Below are 16,639 nucleotides of genomic sequence, written 5' to 3'. Positions count from 1 at the left end.
ACAAAAGTGCGAGGTGTTTTTGGTATCCTGGTGAGCGAGACACATTTTCACTCACAAGTATACAGCTTGTAACAATATAAAGAAAGGTCAATAGGGGTCGTAAAACCTACGAGCTGCTTCTGTTGTGGGTAGAGCACGTGATTACTGGTGTTTCAGTCTAAAATACAAAACAGCTTCACTGTGATAGCTGCTGCTGAACAGATAGCACTGCCTGTTGACCTTGAAGACCCCGAAGACAGGCCATCACAGAGTGTGACAGTTTAAAGGGAGATGGCATTGATATCGTTACAACAGGTAATTAACTCGGACCATAATGTAGAGTTTGGCAGCCTTACAAACATGGGTTACTTTCTCTCCTTCTGTTCTCTTACTCCTACCTGAAAAGCTTTAGTCTTTTCTTTTTTGCTACAATAACTATAATTCCATATTTAGTCCAAAGAATGAAAAACACTGAAACATTTTTCCTTTAAACACCTAATACGCCTCCATTAGTATCTCTGAAAGATACTGTAGATTATTTCTAACATGCGTGCCAGCAGGCAGGCCTTCTGCAGTGTGGGCCGACTTGCGCTAATATTAAGGCATTGTTTCTCTGCTGTGTCACAGTCAACCTCCATAGCACAACACTAAATGCTGCAGCACAACAGCTGTTTGCATGAGGCAGCAGGCTGAGGCGCAGTTGTTTTTGTCACGGCAATTTTCGCGTCGCTCTGAAGAGCATACAAGCGTTGAGCAACAACGCACGGCTCTGAATGTATTATCTGTGCATCCGCAAACGAAAAAGAAAAGACTGAGTGATACAGAGAGAAGACAACATATTTAAAGCAGGTATGATGCAGTAGTAAAGTACATTTGACATTTCCTCAATTACAGTGTACTAGAAGACAATACAATGTGAACTCTCACCCCAAAACACCCGCGGCAGGTCATCAGATCCAGTGCTGTTCCCATTTCTAGTAAAGATGGCCAACTGTTTAAATGTGATGGAAGTTAATAAAATGAACTTCTTCCCTTCTATTTTCAGCCCGACTATTGTGACCAGGAACTGATCTGACACCAAACTGGTGATTGGCTCAAGTGTATGACAGGAAAATAAAAAATGGGTAATCCCATTTAAAGTTCAGTTAAGTATATTCTTGTGATCCACATCCAGCAGTATGCCAGAGAAAAAACACCCCACACACACCTTAAATTCTCCCACCGAGCTATCCACTAACCTGTCCTGGTCTCCTGTTGCGCCTGTGACACCCGAGAATCAATTACAACGCTTCGGCTGGTAATGAGGTCTCCAATTACCTGATCCACAGGCTAACGGACAATATACAGGTCTTTAATCTTTCATGCGCCTTCAACAAGCCCGCTGCACTCGTCTGGCAGCATTTCCCCCCAAAGATCTGACGCAACCAACACTGTTACATGCAGCTTACGGAATTAAGCTCAAATCAAAACATTATTTTAATCTGCAAGTGGGGTAATTATACTTTACTAATTAGATAAAATGAAAGGGACCAGGGCCCGGTAATTTTGGAAGCTTTGGGTTTCCTAAGCTGGCCACTTGATGGATGTCATTTTAATTGCCTAAGCTCCAAAACTGGAGTAGCTACAGTCCTACAGTCCTCCTGATATATATATAAAATAGACTTTATTTATTTTTACCTATTGTTTCAACTTTAACAGAATAAACTTGAGTACATATGCAAGACTAAAGTAAAATAGGTAGCATGTCAGCTAAATTCATTGTGTTTTGCGGTATTTCCATTTTTTAGCTGCACTGTGGTGCAGTAGTTAGCTTTCTGTTTACATTTTTCATGTTCTCTGCAAGTGCTTGGCTTCTTCCAAAACTCATGCAATTAAAGGGGTTAGGTTAATTCTTAATTGCCCATAGGTGTGAATGTGAGTGTGAATAGTTGTCTGTCTCCCTGTGTTCGACCTGCGACAGACTGGCGACCTGTCCAGGGCGTAACTCGCATCTCATCCTAAAGTAGCTGGGTTAGGCCCCAGCCCGCCTGTGACCCTGAATCGGATAAGCAGAAGAGAACGGATGAACGGATGGATGGATGGATGGATGGATGGATGGATGAATGGATGGATGGATGGATGGATGGATGGATGGATGGATGGATGGATGGATGAATGGATGAATGGATGGATGGATTTTGCACCATTTTGCACCTTATGCTGTATTCTCAGGACTGTCAGCCCTAGATTTTTTCTGTGCACTCTCCTCTTTATCAGCTTTAAACACCAAAGTTTCTCTTGCTCATTATCTTTCATGTATCAGGACAACAAAGCCTTAAAGCGATAACTTGTTTTTTGGGGGATGTTTTTATCATCACATGTTAACAGTCGCCTTCCCTCAGGGTGACGAGCAGGATTTATTTGGTAAAGTTGAAAATAGCCACAGAGTCACAAGCACACAGCTATATAAATTAATTAAAGATAAGGGAAGAGCGAGTGAGAAGAGCTGTCTTCATTTGGGAGCTGCTGTGAATGTCTGCATGAAGCTGCACTCACAGCAAGTGAGAAAAGTTAAGTCATGCTCTGCCGAACGGCCATATGTTCTGTGGCCGGAAAAACCTTTAATCCTAAGTGCCTATTTAAATGAGCCGGCTTTGAGATGTGTGAAAAAAGGGGATGAAGGAAACAACGCCATGATGATACAGGATTTAGCTGGACACGGCTGGGTGGGACCGAATCAAAGAACAGGAAGTGATGGAATCAAACTTACAAACTTCCTCTTTAGCTTTCCCTTCCCACGGTTCTGTTTGCCCTCGACCGCAGTCACTGCGCCGAAGTCGGAGCCCATGTCTAGGTGCTCATCGGCTGACATGCTCTTGCGCAGGTAAGCAGCCCGCGCCCGGAAATGGGAGAACGGCGACTGGGAGCGTGGACGGGCCTCGGTGCAGCCGCTATTCTCTGTCTCATGGTCACCTTCCATGTCATCCTCCAAACGCCAAAGCTCCCCTGGATGAAGACAAAAAGACAAATTGAAAGACAAATTGTCTTTAATTTGTCTTAACTGAAGACAAATAAAGACATCACAGTGGCATTACATGAAGGTAACAATAAGAAGACAGGAGAAGAAAGGAGAAAAAAGACAGGAGAATAAATGAGAGCAGGACCGACTGGACTGTGCGCAATTACTGGAAACTCACTCTACAAATTCTGAGCTATCATCACTGATTGCTTCCATAAAACATGTCTAGAAAGTAATTTAGCTTCCTTTATAGGTAAAATACTTTATAACCGCAGCATTATTCTCACCATGCCTCCTGAACAGCGTGATTATGATTTCATATGCTGAACAGAGAGGGCGTTTTTCTCCAAAGCGCTGACATGATGTCTGAGTTCTCACAGTCACACCACAGAGATGGATGAGTGCTGTCAGAAACTGCCTCAGCTCCACTAATCAGAGACGACTTCCATCGCTCTGCATTTGACGGACGTCAGACGTCTTGTCGCATCCCGTCTGCGGCGTCTGACCAACGGCATTCAAAAAAAACACGCAGCCGTATGCTGAGTAAGCAAAATCAGCCGTCTTCATCAAGGTATTAACAACGACAGCAGTGAAACGTGCTCATGATTCAAATATCATCTCAACGGGGCTTAAATTATAGTAGGAAAATGAGCACACAGTGTACTTCCCAGCCCCCAATGAATCAAGTATAAGGTTAAGAAGGTCAAAGTCTCAGACATTTCTCTGCTGTAAATACTTTATTTTAACATCAGATAATTGAGTGCAGTCAGGACCACTGGAGTTAAAACCAGAAAAAAAACCTGTTATTTATATGTTTACCAGTCTATTTGGCTGTAATGCATTTATATGGCTCTGTTCTGGAGAGCAAAATGTGCCTCCTCGCTCTTCCAAGTGCACCTCTCCTCACATCCATGTGCATATGTGGAAAGCTGGAAAGGTGCAGAGAGCAGCAACAAGAGCCCATCAGGGAACCAAACAGGTATTAATGATGACAGACATGACAGAGCAGAGAGGCTGCAGTGCAAAACCTCCCTTTTTCAGACAGGAGCATTCCTAAATCTGTTTATGTGATATCGTTACCTCATATTACACCATTTCACTCTTTAGTTGGGTTTCTTTAATGCAAATTTTAGTGATTTTCTTTATTGCAGGATTGTGTCGTATGATTGCATTTGGTCTTTACCGTTTCTTTTATTTTTTATGTGGATGATTTCTTGAGAGCCTGTCTGTAAACCAAAGGTTTCCCAGCAGGGACGATAAATAAAGAAATGAGAAATGAGGTGGCAAGCCACTAAAATCTTTTATATAGGCTTTCCTGTCAGGTTCATTAAGTTACAGTCCAGTATATTTATTTTAAAGAAAAATATATTAGTTATATGCATTAAATGGGCTACATTTATATTCACACTTTATTAGGTACACCTTACTAATTCAACAAGATGCTGGAAACATCCTTTTAATTGCCTCCTTGGGGATAAAGTGTTTTTAAATTTGAATGTCCTCAGACATGATGGCATGCAGATTTGTTAAATGCACTTCCACAATGGGAATCTCCTGTTCCTCCACGTCCCAAAGGTGCTCAACTGGATTGAGATTTGGTGACTGTGGAGGTCATTTGAGTACAGTGAACTCAGCAGAAGTCCACACCAGGAGGTCTTCTGCTGCTATACACCATCTGCTTCGAGCTTTAATGCATTGTGAATTCAGAGATGCTCTTCTGCATACCTTGGTTGTAAGTAGTGGGAATCTTTTCAGTTTCTATTGCCTTCCTATAAGCTTGACAAAATCTGGTCATTCTCCCCTGACCTCTGGCACCAGTAAGGCATTTTTAAACTGCCTCTCACTGGATATTTTCTCTCTTGTGTGTTGTGTGGGAAACTCCCAGCAAATACTCAAACCAGCACCAATAATCATGCCATGTTACAAGTCGCCCAAATCCGCTTTCTCCTCCGTTTAGATGAAGTTTGAACCTTGACAAGTCGCCTTGACCATGTCTACATGCCAAATTGCACCGAGCTGCTTGGCTGATTAGTTATTTGCATTAATAGGCAGTTGAACTGATCCACTGAACATTTCTTATTGGTTACACAAATTTATGTAGCACTTAACTGTATAGATACAGTGGCTCCAGTGCAGTGGTTTTTACATTTGCATAACGATTGAAAGATCCCCAGTTTAATCCTGGGAGGATCAAAGAAGAGCACACTGCTTGGACACATGTGGAGATACCTGCTGTGGTGACAGCTTGTGAATAAGCAAGGAGCTGAAAAGTCATTTTTCTGTTATTTATTTATTTTTATTTTTTGGTACACGCACAGCTCTTTTTCCCCTCACGCCCTGGGGCTCAAACCTCTGGAGGCACCCCGCTCTACCTCCCGAGCCACAGCTGCTGTGATTCATTATTCATTATATCCATTATTAAAAGAGTAAAACTGCAGCTCTTTTGGCAGTGAGTGTTTTGTGTGAGCTTATGAATGATCTCCAGAGTGTGAAATATAACCTGTGTATCAGTTCCACAGTCTGAGCCGCAGCCGGGCCAAATAATAAAAGCAACAAAATGACTGAGCCTCATCCCTAATACAGGATGTTGCTTAAATCCACAAACCGAATGCAGCTGGATTATTAAACAACTTGGATTTTTAGAAAAAGTTGTCTGCATACCGAGACATAAACAGAGGTAGAGAGAGAGAGAAAGAGGGAGGCAGCATCATGGTCGATGACAGTGGTCGCTAGGCAACAAGCAGCCACGTGAGACCAAACTCTCTCTCAATTTGATATTTTCAACAGAGCAGGAGCCGTGGAAGAAAAAAAATAGGCAGAGAGACAGACACCAACACGCCATCAGACCCAGATAATTAGTCTAGATGTAAAAGGACATAAGATGGAAGCACTTGGACTAAATCAACCAATCACTGACAGAGAGCTGAGTTATTAGACGTAGTAAAGGGGAAGACTTATCGGATCAGAGCAGCGAGGGCTCGGGATTCACTCGATGCTACTCGGCCAAAGTGGGTTAGTGATGACATTCACATAGTTCAAACTGCAGCCAAAATAGGACAGAGAAATGTAACGAGAGGGAGGAAAAGGGAAGCAGGGATACTGGAAGTCTCTTTCAGAGACAATGGATTCACTTCTGCCATGCTCACTTTATTCACTTTAGTCATGAATTTTAACAAATAAGCTCTCTGATTGTATTAATTGTAGTTTATTACTGAACCTAAACATCTAAGTAACTTTAATACATTTATTTAAAAAAACACTTTCATACCACCATAGATGGAAGTGGCAATATTATTCTTATTTAAAGTTCCATATTTGTATTCTTGGACCACACTAGAGTAGCTTTTACATGATTCACAGATTGAGATAATCCTCACACAGGCCCTCAGTTCACTCTTTCTGAAACAGGACATTTAATCTCTGTCACTCTTCCTGTTGCTACCAGTGTAGGAAAACCTTAACTCTCTATATATTAAGTATATTTAATAGTTCACTTATAATATAAATAGTAAAAAACATCAGTAGGTTAAAGCAGTATATGCTGTACACAGTTTTTACGTGAAAAACCATAAAGTTAAAAATAGAGCAACAGACTGCAAGCAGACCAGCAATGAACTGGTCTCACACAGGAGCTGGTGTTAACTAAAGTTGTCGCCTCACTTTAGTCATCCGCAAAGTGTGCAGGAAGTGTTTTACAGTATTTTGATGTGAATTATTTTGAACACAATGTGAATTTCTCATTTTTAATAATCACGGTCAAATCCAGTTTATTGTGACAACACCAGTTTCTTGTATGTAGAAGGTTTTTACAGATAGGTGGGTCTGCCGTACTCGCAACTAAGGCTATGTGCCTGACATGACCATAATAATCATATCAGTTCTCAATGACATCACACAGAGCCAAAAGTAGAAAACAGCCGTCCGATTATTTTAGTATATTCACCTACGGTATCAATTAGAAACTCCTACATTGGCTCGTTCTCGAGTTATCCCATTAAGTTGCAATATATTTGACCTCTCAGGGCCACCGTAGAATAGTCTGGCCTCAACGAAGTGGCTCGCAGGAGGTGAGAAGCATGGAAATGCTGATGTTATCACTGACAGAACCTTGTTCAGTATTTTCTTCTACACCATAACAAATATCATTCGCACAGCTTTCTATGAAATATCATGATATAATTTTGAGCCTAGATTTCAAATAGTAGGTCCACCTTAACATAAATCAACCTCAGAAAGGTTTACTTTCAGGTTGCTTGATCTTATTATTTATAATTTTCTTTACACATGTATCATGTGAGGTCCCATTCGCATTGATTGAAATTTGTACCAGCACTGACTGCAGAGCCGGGAGACAGCGAAAGAAGACAGAAGCCAATCAAGAAAGAGGCAAAATAAAGCCCTTGCTGTATCAGCATCTCGTCCCCTCTAAGCCCTCTCACGCACTCTGAAATGCGCCGCTCCACAATGACCTTCACGGGGAAGAGAACGAAAATATCAGATATCTTGTGGATGAGATTTTTTTTTTCATTACAACGTGAGCAGCTGTTTTAGCTCATTTCAAAGTTTTTACCACCTATGTTGCTGCCTGCGTCTCTGCCAATCCAGTGGGACTGAGTGACTTCAAGAGGAACCTATTTTTTTCTTATTTTATTTAGGTCTTCCTCTCTGATGCTGGCTGCGTCTTATTTGGAGTTATATACTTCTTGCCGTTTCAGGAAGAGCTCCTGTGCAGATTTCTCTTGTATTAAACATCACAAGCGAGAATGATAACCCGGTATTTTCTGCCTTAATCCAACATTTGAAATGTGCCAAAAGTCATCTCTTCTCTCAGAGCTCCATGCTGTCAAGCTGAGTGACATCAGTCAGCAGTGATAGTGAAAGTGTATGTCTATCAATACGTGTGAGTGAGGAGACAAGCGTTAGGATGTCTAGCTCGATGTCTAGCCTTGATCTTTAGCTTTGAGCTCTGGTTTGATGGTGCTTGGCTTGTTCAGGGTTGAAGGGAAGATTAGTTTCCAAATCAGGCACTTTGAAAAAGTATCTGAGCTGCTTGAAGAAATTAGAAATGCATTGCCTAAATAGCACAAGCACAGATTTCATAAGAAATGTTTTAAATTGGCCACAATGTTTAGTTTTTGTCTTAACAGATAATCAAAGGTTTGCATTAATTCACTCGCATTAAATCGAAATTTCCCCAATTCATTTCTCTCCTGCCTTCAGTTTCAGATGTCTGCTATTGTGGTGTTTCTATAGAAGAGTTCTTTTTGATCTATACAAATCAAAGCCCAACTGTGAGGGGCTTTCTTTCACATAAAATCCCTGCCACCTATAAATGTTTTCATCCTCAAAAAAAGCCCTCATTTGTCTTTAAGATGAAAGCCTTCGCTGTCAGCGGGCTTACACTGTCAGAATTCTCCATGACAGTTTCCCCTCTCCTGGGAGGGAGCGGCGTTTGATTCCTACACAAGAGGAGGAGAGAGGAGAGAAGAACAGTGAAAGGATATACACTGTTTTCTCTTGTACATGCAGCTGCTGAGACAGATGGCTGCCAAGTGAAGCATAAGACAGGATATCACAGAACCAATGCAGGTGTGGGCATTTGAACAGAAAAAAGAAGACTTTAGCTTAAGCTTTTACTGCCCTTTAAACTCTTGTATCGCCGCCACAAGATCATTTTCAAATAACTAACCCTTTGAGTTGTGCTCAGGCCAGAGACTGACATTTCATGATGAAAAATGAAAGACAGAGCAAAGTTCACCAAGAAAAAAAGAGCATTTCTAGGTTAAACCCAAGTGGCAAATTTCATACAGGGTGCCTTTACACTTGCTGAGTATCTGCAAGCTGCTTTGCAACCCACCTCCGCCACACTTCCTCCTTTTCATGCTGTTTCTTACTTTATCCATGCCCAGTCTGTTTTGAGTAGGGGTCTTGCTGCTGCTGGTTTCCCCACCTCCATCTTTCCATAGATACACCATAGACAGGTGGAGAGGTCCTACCACAGCGTCAATTTTCCCTCAAATTACTGCAGATTGAAATTATAATCATCTTTTTCAAACAAAAGTGGTCATGGCTTGACCACAAAGTGGTTAATTGCATCACTTTGATTCTAACAAGTCGCTTGATATTGTTTCTCCAAACGCTGTTAGCTGAAAAAAAAATAAGCTAGCTTTGTGGTGCTAGCTTCCATTTCGTCTTTACCTGCAGGTGGCAAAGTGCAGGCCTTTGAGTGGCTGGTGGCAACTGGAGGACTCTTCATGCGCGGAGGACTTCCGCCAATGAGATCAGAGTGGTGGACCCTGGAGACCGTTGGAGACTGGGGGATGCTGGGGAGGGTACGTGACTTAGCCAGTATGGGTCTCTGTAGCTTCCTTTCCAGCGACCTGCATAGACAGCATAAATGTGTCAATTGCACGGATCGTTACAATACCGCAGCCAAATCCAACATCAGCACTAACACTGACCTAGGCACATACTGGTAGACAAATACAACTTACTGTTAATGAGCAACGAAAGCATCTTTGCCAATCAATAGCTAAATTGCTTCCACCTCAGTATAATCAACCCAAAGGTCATTTGGAACACTAGAACAGTAGATCAATAGTGGACTGAACACTGTCCAATTGGACGCAAATCAATGGCTACAATCACAAGATCGGCTTAACAAATTGGTGACAAGCACACATCCAGGCTTACTTGTGTCTTTTTTATGTTAATATTTTCTCACAGGAGACTGCGTTCCTTGTGCTCTCACAGCCGTGCTGCGTTAGACTGCAACAGATGACTGATATTACATACAAATCCTCTCTGAAACATTTGTGTCTCATTTATAATAGAGACTAAGAATCTGAAAACAACAAACTCGGTACTGACTCAGTGCATTGAGTCCACCTCCAACGCCACTTCCGATCAGATTGATGTGCTGAGATTTAATGAAACGTGGCCGGCATAGCAGACATCAGCCTGGTGGAGCTGGAAGACATCTGACCTCCAGACTTTAGCGTGACAAGCCTGAGTACTAAACACATGATCCCCAGCTGAAAATGAGTTGAAGACATGCAAGCTGAATTCTCAGAGGCTGATTTGTCCTGAAAGCTTCAGGGGTAAGTTTTTATCTGTGATTAAATGTGTGTTTTGTTTTAATATATACACAAATGTATGTATATATATATATATATATATTATCTCATATCATAAAATATGAGATAACTGTTTCATTTTGAGCATTTTGAAGATGGAACAAGACCACTACTTGCAGATTTGGACAACAAAACAAGCTGTTAAATTTCACAAGCTGGCATAATGGCGTGTCATTACACCAGCATATGCCTTAGAGAGCAAGTGTGCCTGCATGCAAATTTCAAACCTCTCTGTCTTTTTGGGTGTTTTTCATTCCTCTCTCATTTGCCGTCTAGTCCTGTTTGTTTCATTGAGATTTGTCAGCCCTGCAACCCAGATTACGTTCCAAAAAGTAACAACAGTTCCACATTTTATTATGTGGAACAGTTGTTGACTATTAGAATTGCAGTTTTGCAATTATTTATAAGGTCTGAGGCAGAAATGAACTTTACTAATTTGCTGGGAAATAAACACGAGAGTTAAATGTTGCAGTACTGTGCAAAAGTCTTGAGTGACTCCTCATCCTTTTGTATTTTGCTCCCAAAGAGCCAGACTTTTATTGTCATTGTTTAAGTGTTCTTGAGCCATAGTTCTCCAGGCCTTGTACCTGACCATTTTCAGAGGAATCTATTTTTTTGTTTGTTAATACTTGCCTATGAATAATTCAAACATTAATAAGGCACCTAACTCAAGGGCTGAGCCAATATTGTGTCTACACATAACAGACACCTTGGCAAAAAAACCAAAAAAAATATCTAAAAATATATCTTCAGGCACTTTGTTACTAGCAGCCTGTGCAAAAACACATTATTTATTCCTATTATTTAGTTGAATCTATGAAAAGATATGAAAAGAAAAGAAAAGTTTGGCAGGTATTAAATATTTTTGCACCAACAAGGACATCAAACTGCCATATTTCAGTATGTTGCACACTGTGTCCTTAAAACAACTAAAGAAACCGAAACCATGTAATACCATCTGAAAAGCATCTGATTCACAACAACTTTTTTCAGCATGGCAGCAATCCTAAACACACTGACAATACAATAAAAACATATCTGCTTAGAAAAACACAATGCAACACAATCAGTCACGGATTGGCCTCCCCAGACCCCAAACTCATCATTATTGAAGAAGAGCTTGCAATGTCCTTCCTGAAGACTACTTAAAGAGATGACAAGAAAGCTTTCCTAATAGGGTTCAGTGTTTAGAATTGAAGGTGGTCATACCAAATATCGACTCTCAAGCTCAACAGAATTGTACAAACTCTGTGTTTGGCTTATATACACTCTGTATGTTTGCACTTTTTAGTGAATCGCTGCACCTATTTCTCATCTCCATAGCAAGATCTAAAGAAATGAAGAGTGACTTTTGCAGATGACTGCAGATCATTTACTAAGCATGAATGATGACTATCTTGAGTTCTTGGCAGGCAACCTTATGGTGATTACAGGACTACCCCTATGAGCTAATGTAAACATCTTGTTTGTAAGTGTTTCCATTCAAAAGATTCAAAAACATGTACTCTACAGATAAATCTACCTGTTACCACCAGAGCAGGTAGAGTAAGGTAAGAGCTCTTAAAGGGCTGGAAAAAGCAGAGGCTTGTGCAGCATGTACGCATTAATCACAGTCTAGATTCATTCAGCAGACATCAGCCAAGGCCTCAATAAACTAAATAGGTTGAGTGAACCATACAATAAAAACGAGAATGAAATTCTGTATTCTGTATAACAAAATTCTATAACCTCTTCAAATGTTTCAGAGAAGCTCACAGCCACTGATTCAAATCATATACCATCTTATTCCCTTAAATTTATGTTGTCTCCACTGTTGCTGTTTATGTCGTGCTGTTTTTCTGCTTTGTGGGACATTTATTTTTATGTATCATAATGTTTTTCTAACTGTTATGCTCAGCAGAACAGTAGCCTGCTGTAAACCACTTTAAATTGAGTCAGGGCAGTTAAACATGACTTATTTAATGTAATAAATGGAATGATTGAAGGGATAAAAACGCCTGGGCGGACTAAGTGACAAACAGAAGCATCGTGTGTACCATTTTGTGTACATTACCGAAAGATGGGCATTAGCTTGTTCATCACAGAATGATTTGCCATCGGCAATCATTCACTGTGGACTGGCTGAAGCAAATTAATCACTGTATACTCCCATCGCTGTATAGTAAAGTTGCCCGTTTAATCCAATTAAACATTTCCTGTGCCGATTTGACACACAAGCAGCTGTAACTGGTAACTGTCTGCCAGGCTTCACTTCCACTAATTCGACTCTACCGCTCGACAGTGTTTGAGGGGCTGGTGCATCTTGGAGCGTTGTTATGCAATTATCAGGCAAATAACATGGTCTGCTGTGAGGTTACTTGTACTAAGAGATTGTCCAAGAAGTCGATGTGCTCTAGTTTCAAGGACTATTTTATTTGCATGCAATTAACAGGTATCTGTGTTCCTGACAAGCACACATACAGTCTATTGGTGCAACTTGCTAACCACGCTGATAGCTTAGAGTAAATCTCATGTCTTATCTAGTTATGTTGATTTTTTGCTCCAAAAATAACAAGATATCAGCAGCTAAAAAGCTTAAAATTATGCTTTTTCAGCAGGACGTCATAAATCAACTGGCCTCATCACTATGGCTACATCCATCTTAAATATATAGTCTTTCTGCAGGAGAGCACGCAAAGATATCCTTTTAAAGAAAACTTTTTGAGCTGTTACATTTAATTTGACTTAAAATGGAATGCAAAAATCCCGGGTGTCAAAAAATGTCTCCTATGTGGTCCGAAACAGGGTGAGAGGCTGGTAACCGTGGAGATACAAATTCAGAAAATGAACAAATTTCATCAAATATCATCAATCTGATGTAAGCCAGACATTAAAGCCTTTCTTCTACACACAGGATCATATCTAATCCATTAAAGAGCTTGCCTTTACGAAAGAAGATTATTAGTCATTAATTAATTCACGAGGAAATCCAATGCATGCACTCAGCGGTGAATAGGAGTCTTTTTGGTACCAGCATGTTTTTACAAGCCACTACAGTAAAACTCAAGTGTGCCGTGTTTGAGGGGGGATACTTATGTTCTCTTTTAATTCCCTTCGATCGCTGGCTCAGGATATGCGGCGTAAGCTCGGGGTTTACTCGGCGCTAGGGAGCTATCAGGTAAACCAACAGCGGGTGCAAAGTCAGCACATCTGCAGGTTTCAGAGGCAAAGCGCTGCCGGCAAGGAAACCGAGAGCTAAAAGAAAACACGGGTGGTGAATTTGTGTATGTTTGACACTGACAAACCGCGTGGTGTGTAATACTTTTACGGCTGACTATATACATGTGTGCAGGACTTACACAAATAGAAACTTTGATAGTAATGCAAACTGAAAGCTCTCTTACTCCTCGGCAATCCATACTGACTTGCATGAAAAAGCATCTGCCCGAGGTGCGCGCGCACGCACACACACACACACACACACACCTCTTCTCAGTGAGCATAAGATGAAATAACTCAGAGTCCACGGGTAAACAAACGCGCACACATACAACTGCACTGACACACACGTGCGCAAACACAGTTGTTGGCCTCCCACCAGCACATCATGATGATAACACACTGTGCTGAACAGCCGGCCCAGGCCACTCTGACAATTTGGGCTTCACTCATCCAACAAACCTGTTGCTTAGCGACTCTGACTACAAACAGGGGGGAGATGAGAGATCGTCGGAGAGGCTTATTCTTGCTTCCCAGCAGCAATTTATACTTTCATAAAAACAGCGTCTCGCCCAGGGTTGCGAGCATCGAGTGCACCACGTTTTGTGGGGTGTTTCTTTTTTCTTTTTTGTCACCGAATTTATTATCGCTTATATTTTAGTCGAGCTTTCTTTGGCAGTGTACATTTGTGCGAGCGCTCTGAGTGAAATAAAATGACACTACAACAAATGGGTGACATTTTTTTTCTTAGAAATAACAGAAGAATGCATGAAGAAGAACATTAATTACAGACGTGGAGGGGCTCACGAGGAAAAAAGGTCACTATGCAGAGAGATCTTGACCAGGAGTCAAACTTCTGTCAAACTTATGATTGAAAAGCAATGTTTTTATGTGGTGTGGGTGGTTTGTGGGCTACAATGTTACTCCTGGATTGGCATCATCAAGCCTTAACAAATTAAACTGATTTTGCAACAGTGTTTGAGAAAGACAGGGACTTATGGTGAATTTGTGGTTCTGTGGATGTGTCCTTCAGTGTTGGAATGGTATTGGTCTACAGAGAGCTTAGCATGCGTGCAACCTACACACATGTGCGTTGAACTTTGGTTGAAAAGTGGTCCGGAACAGGAAAGTGGGAGAAGCACAGACGGGGGCTACAGAGGACCGTTTTCATTGTTTTTAGCATTCGGCTTCACTTCAGCTCTCTGTGTGTTAAAAGTGTGTGCAGCGCAACAGCACAAGAAGTTGAAGGACATTGCACCCTTAGCTTCAATGTCCTTCTGAATCGATCATAAGTTAAGCCTGCCTTAAAGTACACCTTGCATTTTGAATCTAATGAAGCAGTAATATACAAAATGAGCATCACGTTTTATTCCATAGGATAAGAAACTAACACATGAGACCACACGCTTGTGGATAAAGTGTTTCATGAGGTCATAAATCAGGTGATAAGTTGGATCCTTTTCTCACAGATTTATATACAGACAGACTTCATTATGCAACAAGAGTAGCCGCCACCTACTGGCGATTAGAGCAAGTGCAGGTTCAAGGCACTTCAGCATTTAGACGTGTAAGCTCTGTCTACTTTTTATAGCCATCCTGTGGTAAAAACAGAATCACGTGTTTATTTGAGTGTTGTTGTGTTTTAAGCACTCACCCGGTTTGTTTTTCTTGTGTTTTTTTGGGGCGGAAGGAGCACTTCTCTATATCTTTGAACGCTTGACTTAACATGAAAAGATCTCAGGAGGGATTGCAAAAAAAGCCTCTGTTCTCTCTCTCAGTGCAGACTAAAATTAGCTTTGTTTCTACAAGAACACATTCTGGTACAACAGAAGCACAGCAATTTGTATTAGTGACCTATATTAATTCCAAAAGTAGCACGTGCAGCGCCTTCAGTCCTTTTTGGTAATCTGATGTGCAACTGTTGAAGTATTTTTCCATTGAATGCTATGTAAGGGTTCTTCCAGCCTCAGAATGGGTCTCTGGGAGTAGATACACACAGCGGTAAGTGATCACCACATGCACAAAGGCATTTAACAGAAAACAGTGTTTGATTAAAACAAATGTACACTATGGTTAAGTAGATGAAGCGCTAGCTAATAAAAGACATTGGAGGATGGGTTTTGAAGAAACATCCTATGCTGGGGATAGAGATGGGGGTTGGCTGTGCTGGTGAATGTAGCTGCGTAGAAAGAACTATCTATGGTGCTGAACTGACTTAAAGCACACTCGCAGAGCACAGCAAGTGCACATCCTCATACTTGTTTACACACGTGCCCACCTTTTTTCATGCTCCGAACTTCAGTTCCAAACTTTGGCCCTTCTCGTCTTCACGTGCTTTCATGAATTTGTCTTCTTAACAATTTTATAGCTTTTCAAAAGATTGTAATCCGCAGAAATCACAGACCTGTGATGTAAGTGTAGTATTTATTTTATTGTTGAGTTTAAATGTAACTTATTGAGAAGAAATTGGTCAAAAAGAAATAAGAGCAGATTAAGTGACAAGCGGGAGAAAAGGCTATTCTACATTACGTAAAGATGGACATTAACTTGTTCATTACAGACTGACTCACCATTATCCATCATTCACTGTGGACTGACCTTCTTGTCACTATACATTATGCTAATGGTTGTACCTGAGAGGGGCCATGCAGCAGTAAAAGACGACTGAAAATACAGCATGTCTCATGTAGTAAGGAAATTTTGCAGTTATTGTTTAATCTAAAGCCTTTAGCACTTTAAAATCATGCTTTTCTTACAAGGGATGTAATCAGAACCAGTACTTCTGATATCTTTAAATACCAAAATTCATTGTTTTTTGTGATTGTGCTGTTTTGTAGTTTTTCCTGTACGTACTGAGCCTGCAGATCTTCCCGGACTGACGGGGCAGTATTGTAGTCTTGTCTAGTCAAGTCTCCATTGGCTAACATATTTAGAATAGCCAACGTTGCATAAATTCTTAAAGCTGTGTCGATACTGGAAATTACGGGGCAACCAGCAACCACAGAAAGCGAATGATTTTCAATGACGTGAAGCATCTACGGACAACTGGAAAGTGGGCGGGACCTGAGATAATGTTTTTTCAACTTCCAATTCCGTGTTAACTCACATAGCACAAAGCATTTCCAAGGTACCGCTGTCTGAACACATTCAGCTCCACCTAGACGTTATCACATGCGCTTCACGTTACCGTAACTCCTCAACCATTTTGAACAAGAGAGAAAATTCAAACGGTTCCTGAAAGATGAGATTACTTCATAACTTTACAGCCAATATTTAAAAAATAAGTCCAGGTGCCCTGTATGATACTTGGGTGTTAAAGGGTTAGGGA

At 41.0% G+C, this 16,639-nt stretch overlaps 1 protein-coding gene across 2 annotated transcripts in view; it reads right to left on the bottom strand.

Moving 5' to 3' along the window:
- The window catches only part of ankfn1b (ankyrin repeat and fibronectin type III domain containing 1b), a 153,546-nt gene that overhangs the window by 104,462 nt on the left and 32,445 nt on the right, over positions 1-16,639 (bottom strand). For both annotated transcript variants that reach the window (XM_085171475.1, XM_085171474.1), the window contains 2 exons: positions 9,176-9,357; positions 2,729-2,964 (listed from right to left, as the gene is read on the bottom strand). In XM_085171475.1, coding sequence (XP_085027601.1) covers positions 2,729-2,964; positions 9,176-9,357 — 418 coding nt within the window. The remainder of the gene's footprint in view (positions 1-2,728; positions 2,965-9,175; positions 9,358-16,639) is intronic.

Source organism: Neolamprologus multifasciatus, chromosome 8 (genome assembly GCF_963576455.1).
Source record: "Neolamprologus multifasciatus chromosome 8, fNeoMul1.2, whole genome shotgun sequence".
NCBI classification, from domain to species: Eukaryota; Metazoa; Chordata; class Actinopteri; order Cichliformes; family Cichlidae; genus Neolamprologus; species Neolamprologus multifasciatus.
This window is presented reverse-complemented; position numbering and strand designations above follow the sequence as displayed.